We start from the raw sequence: 16520 nt of genomic DNA, 5'->3' as shown, positions 1-16520 counted from the left end.
GTGGGTGCGCAGAGGGGGAGGTCTGGTGGGCCTGGCCCTGTGCGCGTTGCCAAGGGGACACAGTGAGACAACTCGGGATTTAACTGAAAACACATCAGTCATGGTCACACTGCGGTGTTGTCAGGTGTTTGCTCTTGTTATTGTAATATATTTTCAGGTGTTTTGTTTTCTAATTTAATTCTCTCACCCTGTTGTCTGACTGTGAACTGCTAACAGTGTTAAACTTGATGTAAATAAAGGAGGCCCTGCAAAGGGGAATGCTGTCTGCCTGTTGTCTCACAAGGCTTGCCAACTTGTGTTTTATTTTAAATAAAGGTTGCAATATTTTATTGGCAAAGAAGGCTTTTGATTGGAGTGTTTCTCCCATCATTTTAACTGGCAGGGAATCTGAGCAGAATTTGTGGGTAATGTCTGTAAGGTCAAGAAGCTGGGTTTGGCAATCATCCCTCCGGTGCATTCTGTAGAATGTCCTCTGTAGGGGTGAACACTTCTCCTTTGATGATTCCGTTTTTGAAAACGGCCAAAGGCAACGTCTGGAGTCCAGCTGGTACATCAGGTGGGTAAGTGTGTATGTGTGTCTTGTCTGTCCGTCCCATGTGAGGTGACTGTAATAATGAGATGTAGTTCTTTCCAAGTCCATTTTGAGGACAACTACAAATAAGTTCTAAAAGTGTTTTGAGCCCAAGCAGCATGAAGAGAGTAAGTGTAGACCCTCACAGGGAACGTTCTATTCTTGTTTGACTTGATCTTAAAGCGTTTAAAAATGAGCCATTGCTTTTAGACGTCATGTTTTCATTACCAGAGTAGGAAGTACTCAGGTGGTGCCCTGTGAGGTCATTAGTGGCTGTTAAACATCAGCTTGTAACCCTCTCACTCCACCTGCCGTCCTTTTCTCCCATCTGCTTTGGTTGGAGAACTTTCATTTCCACAACTGAGGCTGTGGCATTTGCTGAGGAAATATGGAAATTGTTTTAGAAACAAGTCCTTAAAGCACAGGAGCTGAAGTCGGATTGCCTGGCTCGAACGCCCCCCTCCTGGCTAGAGCTCTGACTTTCCAAAGACATCTCACCCCTCGGAGTCCAGGTGTCTTTTATTCAACAGCAAAGGAATTGGTCCCTCAGTCATCGTGGTCAAGATGATGGTTGTCCAGCGCTTAGCACAGGGCCCAGCACATGGTAAGTTCTCAGACGTTGGTTACCTAGCCAGGCTCCAAGAACTAGAATGGACAAGGGCAGCCATGGCTTGGAGCGGTGTCAAAACTGACAGCAGTTTTACCACGTTTTTATTGTTCTGTTACCCGAGCACTTGATCAGTATTAACCAGTTTAATCCTCACAGCATCCCTGTGAGGTAAGTACAGTTGTGCTCACTTTCACAGAAGTGGAAACCGGATTATACCGGGATTAACAGCTTTCCTGTCATCGCCCAGTGGAAGGTGGCGCAAGGCAAGTGTTCGAACCACTGACTTCACTGTTTGTCTTGTTCCCGGGCTGGAAGAGGTTTAGACTTATAGTCACAACATCAGACATGGCTGGCCAGTGCTGACGGGTGCCCGCTGTGACTCAAACCTGAAGCTACAGAATGCACCTCTTAATGTGTGCTGCAGTTTAGAGCTGGGTATGAGAGGATCGGGTGGCCTGCTCCTCCCTCCCCAGATGCTCTAGCCCGAGACAGTGACAACACCGGCCCCCATCGAACCGGTGCTGTTAGGCCGTTTACTTTGGCCCACGAGTGTTTCCTGGGGACCTGCGGGGGCTCGGCACTCCCTAACCAGGAGGCAGTGAGGGAGTGAGGACTACGAAGTGTCCCCAGTCTGCCACTTCACCCTGCTCGGTGAGGCTCTAACTCAGAGGCGACAGACAGGTGAGGTGGTGACAGTGACCCGTGTGTAATTCAGAAGTGGGTGTGGGAGGAATGTGAGCACTAGTCAGTGTCTAGGGCACAGCGTACACGTGGCCATTCAGTCCTCAAAAACGACTTTGCAAAGCTGGGAGCATGGGAGTGACATCCTTTTCTTATGTAAGAGCATATGAAGGAAGCCTTTTCAGTACGAAGTTGAAGTAAACCGGCAGAACAGACACCTGGTGTCAGCTTGGTGAGTCCCCACCCCGTCCCCCGGCATCGGCTGAGGGAACAGGATTACTAGGTCCCATTAAGAAATTAGGCTGAAGGATTTAGAAAAATAGAAAATTTTAATTTTTACATATGGCACAGTGATGTCAAGGCCCTTAACTTTAAATAAAATTTTTTTAACCTGCAGAACAAATTTCAGCCTATACCGATGTATTTTTAAAACATTATTCTATTCTATGTACCTTTATTTTCCAGCCCGAGGCTCTTCCCTGCTGTGGTCACAGGTACAAGCTGCTCAGCTTCCCTCTGAGAGCAACAATGTGAAAGCGCCCCACCTGCCACGGTAAGAACTTTTTTCCCTTCGTGTCACGGAGAATCCTGCAGCCTCAGGTCCCACACCCAAGGCTACGAAGCCACTGGGATGTGTTTCGGCCCACGCTTTGGAATGTGGCTCTGGCTTCTGATCGAAGGCCTTCCTTTCACACACCACTGTGTCAGTGAGTGCGGGCGTCTGCCGACCCCAGGGTCCTGTTAGGCAGCTTCAGGTCTTCATCTTGCTCTCAAGGCAGGAAATAGTTAATTCTCTGGGAAACAGATTTGCATCCCTGGGAAGAAAAGAGTTGTTCCTCTTTGGGGACATACACCATCATCTTGGCAATTTCGTCCAGAGCCTCTTCTGTATACGGGAGCTCCTGGCTCAGGAAAGCATCCCGTGCACACAGCCTCACGTGGCGGTGCTCCAGCGGCAGGAAGGGGACAAAGAAGTCAATCAAGTTCTCCTTCACCAGGCGGCTGTGGCCAAAGCCACTGTCTGAAATTAAGACCACAGTGACATTAAGGTGACCAGACGTCCCGCTTTTTAACAATTTGTCCCAAGTCTGGCAGCATTTTAAAGCAGTCCCCTTATCGGACTATTTTAATTTTTAAAAAAAAACATTTTATTGATTTTTCACAGAGAGGAAGGGAGAGGGATAGAGAGCTAGAAACATTGATGAGAGAATCATCGACCAGCTGCCTCCTGCACACCCCCTACCGGAGATGTGCCCACAACCAATGTACATGCCCTTGACTGGAATCGAACCTGGGACCTTTCAGTCTGCAGACCGATGCTCTATCCACTGAGCCAAACTGGTTTTGGCAGACTGTTTTAATTGTTAAAAATCAGGACTGTCCCGCCAAAAGCGGGACGTCTGGTCACCTTAAACATGGCGATCTGGACCCAACTGGAGTGAGAGGTGTCCTGACCCTAAGGCCTGGGCAAGGTTTGCTCTCGGGGCCACTCCAGGAGGGCCGAGTATCAGGCACCATCTGCTCTAGAAAGAGTGACCCTTCCCTCTGACTGGAGGCCTAGCCCCAGGGTCCACAGGCCACTGCGGCATCTCCAGGGCAAACTGCTCTCAAAGCCTTTTCAGAAAAGGAGTTCAGCTTTCTTGTGCCTCCCTGAAGCTGAGGAGATGATCACAGGGTGTGTCCTGTGGTCCTGAGTGCCCTGTGGGGCCTCAAAAGCACACATTCGAACCCGCGAGTCAGGTACCTGTGGACGCCACAATCTCAGCCTGGAGGCCGGACTCCAAGTGTTCCATCGTGATATCTTCCCGGGACCATCCAGCCTTCAGCAGACCCAGGACCACCTCATTGATGACATTGCCTCCAAGGTTACTGAAAGAGACAGAAGCCTGTTAACCGATTTCATCTTTATGCTTAGGTTTTAGGTGGAAGACTTGCCCCTGAGGCCACTGCACGCGAAGAATGGGAGCTGAGGTCGGGGCTCCGCCAGGAGATGTCACTACAGAGAGACATGGTCCTGCCTTGCTCCCTTTTGACAAACACTGAGGCAGGGGGTGCCGGGAGCCCAGAGGTGGGTGCTGTGGTTCTCTCCGCTGACTTCCATGTGTATGTGATTCCAGGACAGTGGCAAAGGCTAATGTAGGAGACAACTCCAGAGGGAGGGCAAGTTTAGGAGGCACAACTCAGAGGGGCCCGTGACTGAAGGCTGAGAGAGAGAAAGGTCATAAAAGAAAAGGCCTGTTTGCCTTGAGCTGCCTCATCCTAACAGAAGTGTACTGTAGAAGGTGGAGACATGTGCCTATGATATTAGGCAACTAGAATTTCAGGTCTGAAGCACAGGAAAGAGGACTGGGTTGGAGATATGAAGGAGAAAAAGGGTGAGAAGGAATCTTAGTGCCACCACTGGGATACTGGGAATGGGGAGGGACACCTGGAGTTGGCAGTGCTGCTTCCTTCTCTCCCCTCTCCTCGGACTCTGCAGCTCCTAAACCAGGCTCCCTTTCCCCAGGTACATCAGCTCAAGTGTCTGTCCGAGTGCGGCCCGTGTGCCAGGCTCCGGGGCACAGAAGCAGCTGACTGGTTCTCTCCCTGCCTAGCAGGTAAGCTGACCATCTAGCCAAGTGACCCAGTGCCCAGCTGGAGCCTGGCAGCAGCAAGGGGAGTCTCTGTCCCGTTGCACAAGTAGGGAAGCTTCTGCTCCACGGCCTGCCCGGGAGGTCATCTCTGCACGCGCAAGTGGCCACACTTGCATCAGCTGAGGTAAGACCTGCGCGCAGATTGCCCCATCAAGGGCAAGACGGGGCATGTGTGGGACTCGCTCACTCAGCAGCACAGATTCCAGTGGCTTCCCCCTTCCTCCCAGAACCCTCCACCTGACACTAAGCTTATGGAGAGCAGGAGCTTAGCCTATTTATGTGACCACCGTGTACAGCACATAGCACCTGCTCAGGGGGTATTTCTGTCTGCACCGTTGTCTCCACTTCTCTTCTGAATTTGTTTTGTCCTGCAGCCACCATCTCACTCACCACAACATAACCTGGCGCCTTTTCTGTTCACCCCTAATCCTTAGGAGCTGCTGCACCGGCACCCACCTTTAGACAGAGGTTGCCTTCCTCATCCTCCCAGGGCACCTCTAGAGGCTAGCCCTGGCTCTGGGGGAGGACATGTAATCTCACGAGCCCAAAGGCCTTTTCGGCACGCTAATCTCTGAATCTTACTAGACAATTTAAGATACCCTCCTTAGGCTCTACAGTCAACATACGTGCATTGGCTTCTTCCCTGGGGTACAAGTCCTTTCTTTCTCCTCTCTGCACTGTTATCAGGAAAAGAAAACAGCCATTAATGTCCCTCCTTATTTCCCAGCAGTGAGAAGTGGACAGGCCCTCTGGCCTGGGAGTTCCGAGGCCCTGCCTGCAGCAGAGGTGGCGGCAGTGAGTGTTCGGGCCCCGTCTAGGCCTCCACACCCACATGTCCTTTTCAACCACCACCTCAACTCCAACAGCAGCTTCAGGAAAATTTTCAGGATGAAACTGCTATGAGTTGTTCACACTAGAAGTTTGAATCAGCTGTGCTTTTCTTTCAGTTAGAGGAGTTCTTACCACACATTCTAGAAATCAAGCCCAGAAACTCGTTAAAGAGAAAAACTAGAGTCACTGTGCTGAAAGCCTCATGGCACCAAGCCTAGACTTCCCCAGTCAACACCACTGAGCTGATCTGTCACACAGCCCTCTTCTATCACCCACGGACCTTTTGCCAGCAGCTTTCATGTCCTGTCCAGTTTTGCCTATAAAAAGCTTTCCGTTGTCCAGCTTCTCAGAGCATCTCTATTTACTAAATGGGCTGCTACCTGATTCAGGAACCACTTAATAAAGCCTATTAGCTCTTCAAATTTATTCTATTGAAGTTCTGTTCTTTAACATTCAAATCCATGTCTTTCCCTACCCATCTCTAACCCTTTGCACTCCGCTGTCCCCTCTCAGGGGACATTGCAGTTTATTAGTGATTACAGGGAATTGAGCAAAGTAGCGTCGAGTAGCTGGTAGCCAATGTCCAGAATGGTTCGGAGTGCAAAGGGTTAAATAACTGAAAACCTTCAAGGTTTAAAGGGTGGTGACCTTGCTGGCCCTTGGGTGGTGGCGCCTTTCCCCTACCCTGCCTCCACCATTCATGGCCCGTCTGGGTCGCTGGTGAGGGGGTACAGAGACCAAACTACTACCCTGGCAAACATGTTAGAGATACAGCAGGGTCACCGTAGGGAGCCTGGCACAGGTGCCAGGAACTGGGCCGAGCCCCTGCGGAGGAACAGTCAGCTGCAGCCACAGGCAGAAGTGGCTCAGGTGAAGTGAGAGGAAGGAGAAGCTGTGCACAGAGTCAAAGGATTTCTACAAAAGTGAGAAAGAATCATGGGCTGGTCACCAGCCTCCTTCCATGGGGGAAGGACTGATGTCTGCAGCAGGTCAGGGGGTCCCCTGGACTCCCCCCACCTGACAGGGTTTAGGTGGAAAAGCTGTGAGGCTGCCTCAGGTGGCCAATAACACAGAGCCAATCATATCAGCAGATCTTTCTGCTTTTCTCTTAAAACCACCTTGGTCGGCCTCCTGCTCTCCACAATGCACTACAGTTAGTATCCCAAAAGCCTTTCTTATAGGCCAGGAAGGACTTGCTATCAATGCATCGAAATCACAGCAGTTTAAACTGGTCTCATGTTGTAGGTCCACAGTCAAAAAGGATCTGCCCTCCACAGCTCATCCTCACTCTCTCCAAACCTTATGCACCCTAAAGCTGGGGAGAATTCCCTAGCAAGCATGTACTAGCCTGGGGAGGGAACAAACTGGTTTGTCTTCCACAGAGTGCGAGAAGCGGCTGGTGAAGCATTCAAGTTGGGCCAACAGGGACCCAGACTTTAACAGACTTGGGCAGTACATTCCCAGTTGGAGCCTCCATAAAAATAAGAAGATTGGACAAGTTGATTTCTAAGCCTGTTTTCAGCAGAGCCTTTTCCAGAGCCTGGGTCATGTAGCACAAAACAGGAAAGGTCCTGTGTGGTGGGCTTGCAAATAGGGAGACACAGAGCACTTCTCATTTAACACATTTTCCCTGAATTTCAAGCCAGTAACAACTTCTCATGATCAGAGAAGAAAAAGACTTTCCAAGGATGGGTAGAGAACACACCATGTTGGAGTTAGTAAAAACTACCCTTTGGGTCTACATTAAGAATTTTCCAAGGTAGTTTGTACTTGATTTTGAACTCATTTGCTGACTTGAAAACTAATGCTCTACTAAGAGGGGAATTCCCAGTGTATGAGCTACATTTCAAACTATATTACAAAGTTACAGTAATCAAATCAGTGTGATAACAGCATAAAAACAAACCCATGGACTAGAACACAAAATTCAAACCCACGTGTATATGGTCAGAATATGACAAAGGAACCAAGAATAAATAATGGGGGAGACAATCTATTCAATAAATAGTGCTGGAGAAACTGACAGTCACATGCAAAAAGATGAAACTAAACCACCATCTTATACCGCACACAAGAATGGCCTCAAAATGGATTAAGTGCTTGTATGTAAGATGTGAAGCTCTAAAACTCCTAGCAGAAAACTTAGGTGGTAAGATCCTTAATAATGGTCTTGGCAATGATTTTTTTGGATTTTACACCAAAAACAAAAGGAAGTGGGACTACAACAAAGGAAATGAATAAAAGGAAGAGGCAACCTACTGAATTGGAGGAAATACTTGTAAGCCATATACTTGATGGATTAATATCCAAAATATATAGAGAACTTAAAACTCATTAGCAAAAAAATACACATCCCAAACAAGCAGATTAAAAAATGGGCAAAGGATCTGAATAGATATTTTTCCAAAGAGGATATACCAGTGGCCAATGAGTACACAAAAAGATGTTCAACATCACTAATCACGGAAGTGCACAGTGAAGACATCACCTCATGCCTGTTAAAATGCCTGGTATCGAAAGGAGGAGGTGAATGCTGGTGAGGGTGTAGAGCAGAGCGAACCCTTGTGTCCTTGGTGGGATTGTGCAGACGGGGGTGTGAGGGATCCCACCATCCTGAGAACAAGGGGGGAGGCTAGATGAGAGGCAGCTGCTCTTCCCCACACAAGTCCCCAGAGTGAGTTTGTACTTAGCTGGCCATTGGGGGGACGTGGGGACCACACACAGTCCAGAAGTGTCCTGGGGTACAATCTGGGCAGGAGCCTGAGACTTAAGGCTCCCCACCTGGTAGCATAGACCTTTCCTGTTTTGTGCTATGTGACCCAGCTCTGGAAAAGGCTATGCTGACACCCCAAGCAGCTAGGTTTCTATGTTCTTGACTACAGTTGTATTGGTTTCCCTGTGAAGAGGGTCTGTAGCTTAGGAGAGCACAGAAGCACACACAGCACCTGGCAGAGGTTCTCCCCCCCTCGCCATCCCTCCCGTTTTCCCTCAGGCCTCACCTGAGAAAAAGGAAGATGGTTCTAGGGGACTCGGCCTTGTGGTTCTCCAGGACCTGGCGTTCCAGATGTGGCCCGAGGGCCTCCAGCAGCCCTGGGTGCAGCTTCTCAGCCTCATCAAAAATGAACAGGGTCTGGTGGCAGTGCTCCTGCGTCTTCCTCACCTGTTCCGTCAGCTGCTCCTGCACAGAACACAGGGAGCAGTTGGGGACCCCTAGCGGCACAGGGCCCTGGTGAGGCGCCCTTGTACCCTGGTGAAGCATCTGCAGTGGACTGCCTAGGGCTGGGTTCTACTGGTGGAGGTGGGGCTAGCCTGGGAGAGGGAGAGAGAGGGCCTGCCTGCTCTTGGTAACAGTCAGCAGGCACTGCTCCCTCCCCTCCAGGAAGAGGTCTCGGAACTAAGAGCCAACTCACCCTCCCCAACGGATAGGAATCAGGCTCTAATACAGGGGTCAAAGGTAGAGACAAGCTCAAGTGCCAGAGGCAGCCACAGTCCCACTTGAACTTCCGGGAGCAGAGCTCCCACTGGGAAGGACCTATCTGAGTTTACTTGGCCAACTTGGAACTGGGGCTTCCCATTCAGGCAAGAATATCTTTTGAAAAGATGCCGCTTTGTGGGGTTCACCAGATCAGGGCCAGCTCTGCCCCAGGGTGGGGTGTTTTAGCAGAGCCCATACTCACTGTCGCCTGTAGCCTTCCTGGATCCTGACGTCAGTGCCCTGTGACCCGAGTGTGTAATATGTGCAAGGTGTGAGTGTGTACATGTCATTTTTCATGGTGAGGAAGCCACAGTCAAAGCTGTTCTGGGAAGGCCTGGCTGACCAGCTGCCTGCCCTTAGGACAGTTCACCCTACCCTGCCCTCTGAGGCCACACTGAAACTGCCAAGTGACTCAGGCAATCGCTCCTCAAATGCCTACCTCATCTTCCCAGGTTATCGCGTTCCAGGTATTGGACTGGAAAGCCAGAGACAGACATTGTCCAGCTTACTTTAAATACTACATCTAATGGGAGAAAACCAAACTAACAGAGCAGCAAAGACATTTTTTGTCTCTCCACTTGGGGGAAATCACTTATATGATAGACTTCTTTGAAAAACAGGATATGCAACTTTCTGTCCACTCTAATGGCGGTGACATCAAGCAGCATAAGGAAAGGCTTGCAGGAAGCACACCGAATGCTAACTACTTGTGTCTGTGTGGGGAGGTCACGATAAAGCTTTTGCCTTCCTCTGTTCCGCATTTCCTGCAACTTCCACCACCATCACAGAAAATTAGCACATGGACTCTAAGCTCAGTGTCTGGCAGGTAAGGAGACAGCTCGGGACAAGTGGTGTGGAACCTGTCAGTCCTCCACGTGCTCAGGGCCTCCTCTGTGTGGAGTAGACGTTTCTGGGGGCTACAGGTTCTGCTGAAATGGACCCTGTCCCCCAAACCGCACACCAGGCTTCTCGAGAGCCCATCCCCCAGCACAGAGGGCTGCGCCTCGGGCCGTTCAAGCCTCATTCCAGCCCCAGCACTGCACTGCCAGCCTCACCTTGTACAGGTCCACGTACTTGGGGTGAGGGAAGTGCATCATAGTGATGAACACCCTGACACAGTCACTCCTCAGCCCCTCCCGGTACAGGTTCTCCGCCAGCAGCCGAGCCACGAAGTTCTTGCCTGTGCCAGACCAGCCGTGGAACGACAGAGCCAGGGCCTTGTCCGGCCGGGGCAGCTCCAAGTAGCTCCTCACTGTGGTCAGGACCAGCTCCCGGGCCAAGTGCTGGCCGTGCAGCCGCACACTCAGGTCCGACTGCAGGCCTGGGGGTAGGGGAGAGGAGGCCACAATGAGAGGTGCACAAAGTGCGGTCCCCACCAGGCGCGGCAACAGCTGAGAGTGAACATCGCTGAGGTGGGATCACTTTGGCCTCAGAACAAGCCCTGGGCACACCTGGCAGCAGAAGGGACCCGAGGGCTCTTTTCTGAAGAGTTTGAGAAGTCGCCATTGAACTTAGGGAGAGAATGATCCATCGCTCTGAAGGCCCTCAGAATGGTTGGGAGAGCCCCGTCTGGAGGAGGAACCGCACACGCCATGCTCGCAGTTGCTCCCCCTGGGAGTTTCAGAACTCCCTACATACTTCATGGAACATCCTCACTTTATATTCATTTTAACAATTCAGCAAACACCTGTGGACAGGGTGTGCAAAGTCTCCTGGTAGGCTTTCCCTCCGCACGGCCATGAGGCTGCGGAGTGGGGACAGGAGAGAGTGCTGCCAGCTGTGGAAGGATGAGAAAAGGTTCCCTATACCTTAGCCATTTCCCTGAACCGCCTCCCCTTCCCACAGATCTCTATCCCCTTAGAGGTATGCAAGGTCCAACCTGTGAAGTTGTTGGAGACCCTGCAGTCCCCATGGTCACAGCAATCCCGGAAGCTGCAGTACCACGTGGTCAGGATATCCAGGTACTGCTGGCCCAATAGGGGAAGGCTCCAGCCTGGAAGAGGAGGGGCTGTGAGACACACAGCAGGGGGCCCAGAGGGAGCTGCCCTCCCTGCCCAGTTCTTCCAGTCCCTCGCCCGCCCTCCGGAGCCACTCTCGCTACACTTTTCCCTGGGGCTCCCTGTGCCTGGGCACAAGTGGACACCTCTAGCTTTGCTATTCATGCAGCTCCAGGAAAGTCTCGGTTGACTCAACAAACATGCCCTAGGCACTGTGCCAGGGTGGCCCGGAGCCCAGACCCTGCCTGCAAGGAGTGGCCATCTAGTCGGGGACAGTAAGCCGGTGATCATCATTCTTCCTACTCGCTCTGGGTTCCAAATCTGATCATAGCCAAACCCAAAGGCCTCTAAATTCTTTTGCCAAATGTCAATTTGAATATACCCAGCATTGGCAAAAATAAAAACCATACGCTGGAAATTAGAAATCTTAGACCTAACAAAAGAGGTGTAGAGCACCATTACTGCACTGTTACCAGATGTAGAATTATTAACAGATCAGACCATCCGGTCCATGACAGTGACAGAACGGGAACTAGAACTCAGGTTGGGACTCCTAGCCCAGGCTCCACCTCCTTAAGCAACAGAGGAGGAAAGGGGACTTGGGGTGTGTCCAAGGCGTGAGCTGTCTGGAGGAGTCAGGAGCCACAGAGGACAGCCAGGCCCATCCTCTAAGAGGGCTGTACCTGGGATGAGGGTGGCAGGGGTGAGGCCTCCTGGTCCTCCCGGGACTGGGCAGCACAGCTAAGGCGCCAGCAGGGTGGTCCTGAGGTTGCGCCTGGGCACGTCTCACCCCCGGGCCTTACCCTGCACCCCCGCGGGGGCCTCCTTGTCCAGCGAGCAGGTCTCGGGCCACACGCGGCAGCAGAAGAGCGCCCAGTACCGTCTGGAGAGGGCGCCGGCCGCCCGCGCCCACTTGCGCAGGTCCCGGAAGGGGAAGGACGGCCAGGCGGGTCCTGAGCCGGGCTCTTCGGCCGCCTCTGCGGGCCCAGCCGGGTCGTGGAGCTCCAGGGCGCCCGCCAGGGGCGGCGGCGGCGGCAGCAGCAGCAGCAGGAGGAGGACCCTGAGCGGGAGCTGGCTCCGCAGGCCGCGAGGCATGTCCGGCCGAGCTCCCGCCGCTCCGCCCGGCCTCGCTCGGCTTCTCAAGTCCCGAGCTTCCTGTCCACGGCTGAATCCAGGTCGCCGGCTGGAGATTGGAGTTGCCACAGGAACTGCAGCCCCACGTGACCCGGGCGAGGCGGGGCCCCAAACCGAAACCTAAGCTGGGCCCAGAGGGCATGGGGAGGCTGAGAGCAAGCACCGCCCGCCGCAGGGCGGCATCGGCAGCGGTGTGTTCTGAGCTGGTTGTGGCTTCAGGGTGAGGTGGAAAGGTCCCTGTCATCACCCTGCTATTACTTTCAGGCAGCTCCGGGGCCCAGGAGGCCTACCGCGTATGCGCACCCTCTGTGCCCTGCCGGTGTCAGATCAGCTTTCTGCCAATCGGTTAGAGGAAAGCGGGGCACCCCCTCACCCAGAGGCAGAGGCTGGTTTGGCGGGACCGTCAGCTGCCTGGAGAGGAGGCCCTGAGAGGGAGAAGGAAGGGAAAGGAACCTGGCAGCTCGTCACCGGCAGGTTTCCTCAGTTGGGCAGCAGCACAAGCAAAGGGAAGCTGTGGGCTCCCATCTGGAGATGTGGGTTTTGGAAACTCCCAGAGTCATGGGGAAATCATAAGGTCTCATGTCAATGTAATCAGATCTCATTAAAAAGAAACACTGTGAGACTTTCGTGGCTATGTTGGCAATTTTTAAGCGCTTGGGACCATAAGCGGCTTCTGACACCACTGGCCAAAGACCTGAGGGCCTTCCTTTCCCATAACACGGGCATCCTGCCAGGTTGTCAGCTCTCAGAAGAGCTTAAAGCAGTTTTCTGTCACCTGACTTACTGTGTACCTGGCCTACAGCCACCTTGTCTTAAGAAGCTGCTTAATAGGGTCCATGGGACTTGGCTACTGTCATAGGCTCAGTGGCTCTGAGGTTGGACTCTCCCGCCAGTACAGTGAGTCCAGCGCCATGTCTCACTAACGTCACAAGCAAATTGATTCACCTGTTCCTCCCAGTCTCTGCTCCTTCCTCAGCAGCTCACCAGATTCATTGTTTCTTTCTTTGAATTCATTCATTCATTCATTCATTTCAGAAATCAGGCAAATACCTTGGTTAGGATATGAGAGCCAGATTGCAGAGTACTGTTATCTAAGTATATTGTACATCTTAGCCACTCAGAGTGATGTCAAAATTGAACTCAAACCTTCCAGAGAACAGTGCCCAGTCCACAAGTCCATATTATGTCCAGTCCAGCTCATGGAATCCTTCAGGGGAAACTTAACAAGGAACATGCTATCCTTAGTCAGAAATTGAAAACATTAACTCATTCAGTATATGTTGTTTGAGTGTGAATGGCAATCTAATATGCTGGTTAGCTGGCCCCTACCATTTTCTGTATGTGACCTGGGTGCTACTTAACTGACCTGTGCCTCAGTTTTCTCACCTATAAAATGGGGGTAATATAATATAGTCAGATTATAGAGAAGCTATGAAGATCAATGGGCTAATTCAATTATATGTTATCTTTCATTATCACATATGCCTCACCCTGGACGAGGCCCTGGATGGGTACACAGCAAGTCTGAATGGCCGAAACCGGTTTGGCTCAGTGGATAGAGCGTCGGCCTGCGGACTGAGGGGATCCGGGTTCGATTCCGGTCAAAGGGCATGTATCTTGGTTGTGGGCACATCCCCAATGGGGTGTGTGCAAGAGGCAGCTGGTCGATGTATCTCTCTCATTGACATTTCTAACTCTATCCCTCTCACTCTCTGTGTAAAATCAATAAAATATATATTTTTTAAAAAAGTCTGAATGACTTTCTTTATACTAGTGAAGTTTACAAGTGAATGTATGGTGATAAAATTATTAGAATTAACCTATTTTAAAAAATCTAAATTTTAAGACTGTAGAAATAATAATCTCTTTACTGTAACTTTCATGTAATACTAACTGCTAATTTCTGAGATATTCTGATTTAAATTTTGCATTTCATGGTAAATAAAGTAGGCAGCTGGAAAATTCTTGGACAAGCAACTTGATTTCAAGAAGACATTTCTTTTTCTAAAAGGAATACAGCTAAATATTTTTTTTCACCAAAATCAGTAACACATAGAAATAATGAATCAAAATGAAAAAGAGTCAGGCCAGTATTGCTCAGTGGTTGAGCATCGATCTATGAACCAGGAGGTCACAGTTTGATTCCAGATCAGGACACGTGCCTGGGTTGTGGGCTCCATCCCTAGTGTGGGGCGTGCAGGAGGCAGCCAATCAATGATTCTCTCTCAACACTCATGTTTTTTCTCTCTCGCCCTCTCTGTAATCAATAAAAACATTAAAAAATTAAAAAGAAACAATGAATCCAGTTTTTAGACAGCCTCTAGTTTCAATAAACTGCTAACGTTGCCTATGAGTTGAACTCTAGGAGCAAATCTCATGGAGGATGGGGACATCTAAAGGCACATGTGAACACTACAGGCAGCAACTCCTATCAGTGATAATCAATTGCGGTCCAAGGACCACAAATCTACTCAAATTCTGCATTTTAACAGAGAAAATGGGCCCCCAGCAACTTCACTATCACCTGAGTGGGACAATCCCCCCCCCACCCCCCCGGTCCCTCCGCTGCAGTCAGTCAGACAACCCTACTGGTCCAGAAAACGATCTTTGGGTAAAAACCAAATCTATGTCCAGATAAGCTTGGCGTGCAAAACACAAACCCTGAAAACATAAAATGAATGTTTTCACAGCTTGTCTGTGCCAACGGCTCCTTTGTTTACCATCAGACACACCACAATGGACTGTTCCTCCCCAAAGACTCAACTAGAAGAACCACAGGAAACCCTTGAAGGGACATTTCTGGTGACCAGGAACCACCAACAGAGCACAGGCCAGGAGGCCCCGCATTTCTGGAGCCAGGAGTTCTGCACACCCCATGCCAGGCCTGTGTCAACTGCTTCTTCATGGGGGTCCTGTCTACCTCCCCGCTCCAAACACCACGGTTCCTTCTTGAGTCTTATTTTCATTGTAGTGAACTTACGTCATTCGTCATTCCTGAGGCCTTCGGTACTTCACAAGCAGCTTTCTTCTGCTAGGATTACAGGCTCTTTGAAGAAAGGGAGTCATTACCATCTTGATGGCATCCATGGCTCAGAGCACAATGCCCAAATGTCTACTAAAGAAAGATCAAATACTTTACAAATCATGACTTACTGTTACTCCCTGGGACTTATACAGCACCCGACCTTACAAAACCCACCCATGCAGGCAGCCAATCAATGATTCCCTCTCAGGGTCATTGATGTTTCTTCTTCTTCTTTTTTTTTTTTTTAAATATGTATTATTGATTTTTTTTTTTTTTTTTTTTACAGAGAGGAAGGGAGAGAGATAGAGTTAGAAACATCGATGAGAAAGAAACATCGATCAGCTGCCTCCTGCACACCTCCCAGTGGGGGTGTGTCTGCAACCAAGGTGCATGCCCTTGACCAGAATAGGGACCCTTTAGTCCACAAGCTGACGCTCTATTCACTCAGCCAAACCAGTTAGAGCAATGTTTCTTTCTTTCCCTCTCCCTTCCTCTCTGAAATCAATAAAAATATGTATTTTAAAAAACCCATCCTTGTTATACCAGTAATTATGACCATTCTTGTCTCTTATAAAATGAGGGCTGCTAAAAAGTTCTTATAGGCAAACACACTGGGTAAAATTAGCCCATAACAGAAGCATGCCCTCCCTACTCCCAGCTGCCTTTTCAAGCCATCCTCCCAGTCTTTGTGATATGCTGAGAAGCAGACGAAGCCTGAACTCTTCTGGAAAAGGACTGATGTGGAGAGCCTGGGAGAACATGTCCTAGGCTTTAGCCTCCCATTGGTATTCAAGCACAGATGACAAAAACTGGCACAAACAAAATGCTGCAAATCAAGTAAAAAAAAAAAAAAAGTCTTAAGAACTCTGCCCAGTTGTCTGGTTGAGACTTACGATACTTGATTTCCATTTCAAAAGTTAAAAATCTGGGGCTTTGCTGGTATGTAGTGGTTAGAGCCCCAGCCTGAGCACCAAAAGGGTCTCAGGTTCAATTCCAGTTCAAGGGCATGTGCCTCTGCTGCAGGTTTGATCCCCAACCCCTGCTGGGGCACATGCAGGAGGCAAAGAATTGATGTCTCTCTCTCACAATGGTTTCTCTCTCTCTCTCTTTCCCTCCCTCACTCCCTCTTTCCTTTCCACTCTCTGAAAATCAATGGGAAAATATCCTCAAGTGAGGATTAACAAAAAAAAAAAAATTAAATTACAAAAAAAGTTAAAAATTGGAGTGTCCTAGCAATTATAATCAGGGCACCTGGTCCTCTTTTCCGTGCCTCTGTGGAACTGCCCTGACAAGTTCTTTAGGATTCATAATTTTTTATCTCTAAAGAAGCTGCACGAATTGAGTTAAAAGCATCCAAGAAATATCCTTTGGAAAATTTTGGTCCAGTCACAACCTGGTCTGGGCCTTTTGAAGATTCCTAAGGAAGCTAAAGGTCTTATCCATCAGATCCTGTGAAAGTATAAGATGTAACCTTCTGTCCCCTACTAAAATAGGTAGGAAAATGAAATAGAAAACACTGGAAGTATCCTAAAATGGGGGAGAAAGAATAAGAGGAAAACATGA

General features: G+C 49.9%; 1 protein-coding gene and 1 long non-coding RNA gene across 3 annotated transcripts; one reads left to right on the top strand and one right to left on the bottom strand.

The window, feature by feature from the left end:
• Positions 1 to 2172: 2172 nt before the first annotated feature.
• Positions 2173 to 12191, bottom strand: TOR3A (torsin family 3 member A). The gene is given in 8 exon segments (XM_084866964.1): positions 2173 to 2883; positions 3607 to 3731; positions 8326 to 8504; positions 9857 to 10122; positions 10681 to 10794; positions 11602 to 11940; positions 11943 to 12029; positions 12032 to 12191. Coding segments are annotated over 8 exon segments (1506 nt in total). The 5' UTR covers positions 12177 to 12191; the 3' UTR covers positions 2173 to 2632.
• LOC311613273 lies at positions 2288 to 8316 on the top strand. 2 transcript variants are annotated; one of them, XR_014793423.1, is made up of 3 exons: positions 2288 to 2415; positions 3778 to 5789; positions 5933 to 8316. It is a non-coding gene; the product is annotated as an uncharacterized lncRNA (long non-coding RNA). The 2 variants fall into 2 exon arrangements; XR_014793424.1 differs by lacking the exon at positions 5933 to 8316 and having other exon boundaries at positions 3778 to 4619; positions 5223 to 5752.
• Positions 12192 to 16520: the final 4329 nt, after the last annotated feature.

Source organism: Pipistrellus hanaki (assembly GCF_964339955.1).
Source record: "Pipistrellus hanaki genome assembly, chromosome: 18".
Taxonomy (NCBI): Eukaryota; Metazoa; Chordata; class Mammalia; order Chiroptera; family Vespertilionidae; genus Pipistrellus; species Pipistrellus hanaki.
This window is presented reverse-complemented; position numbering and strand designations above follow the sequence as displayed.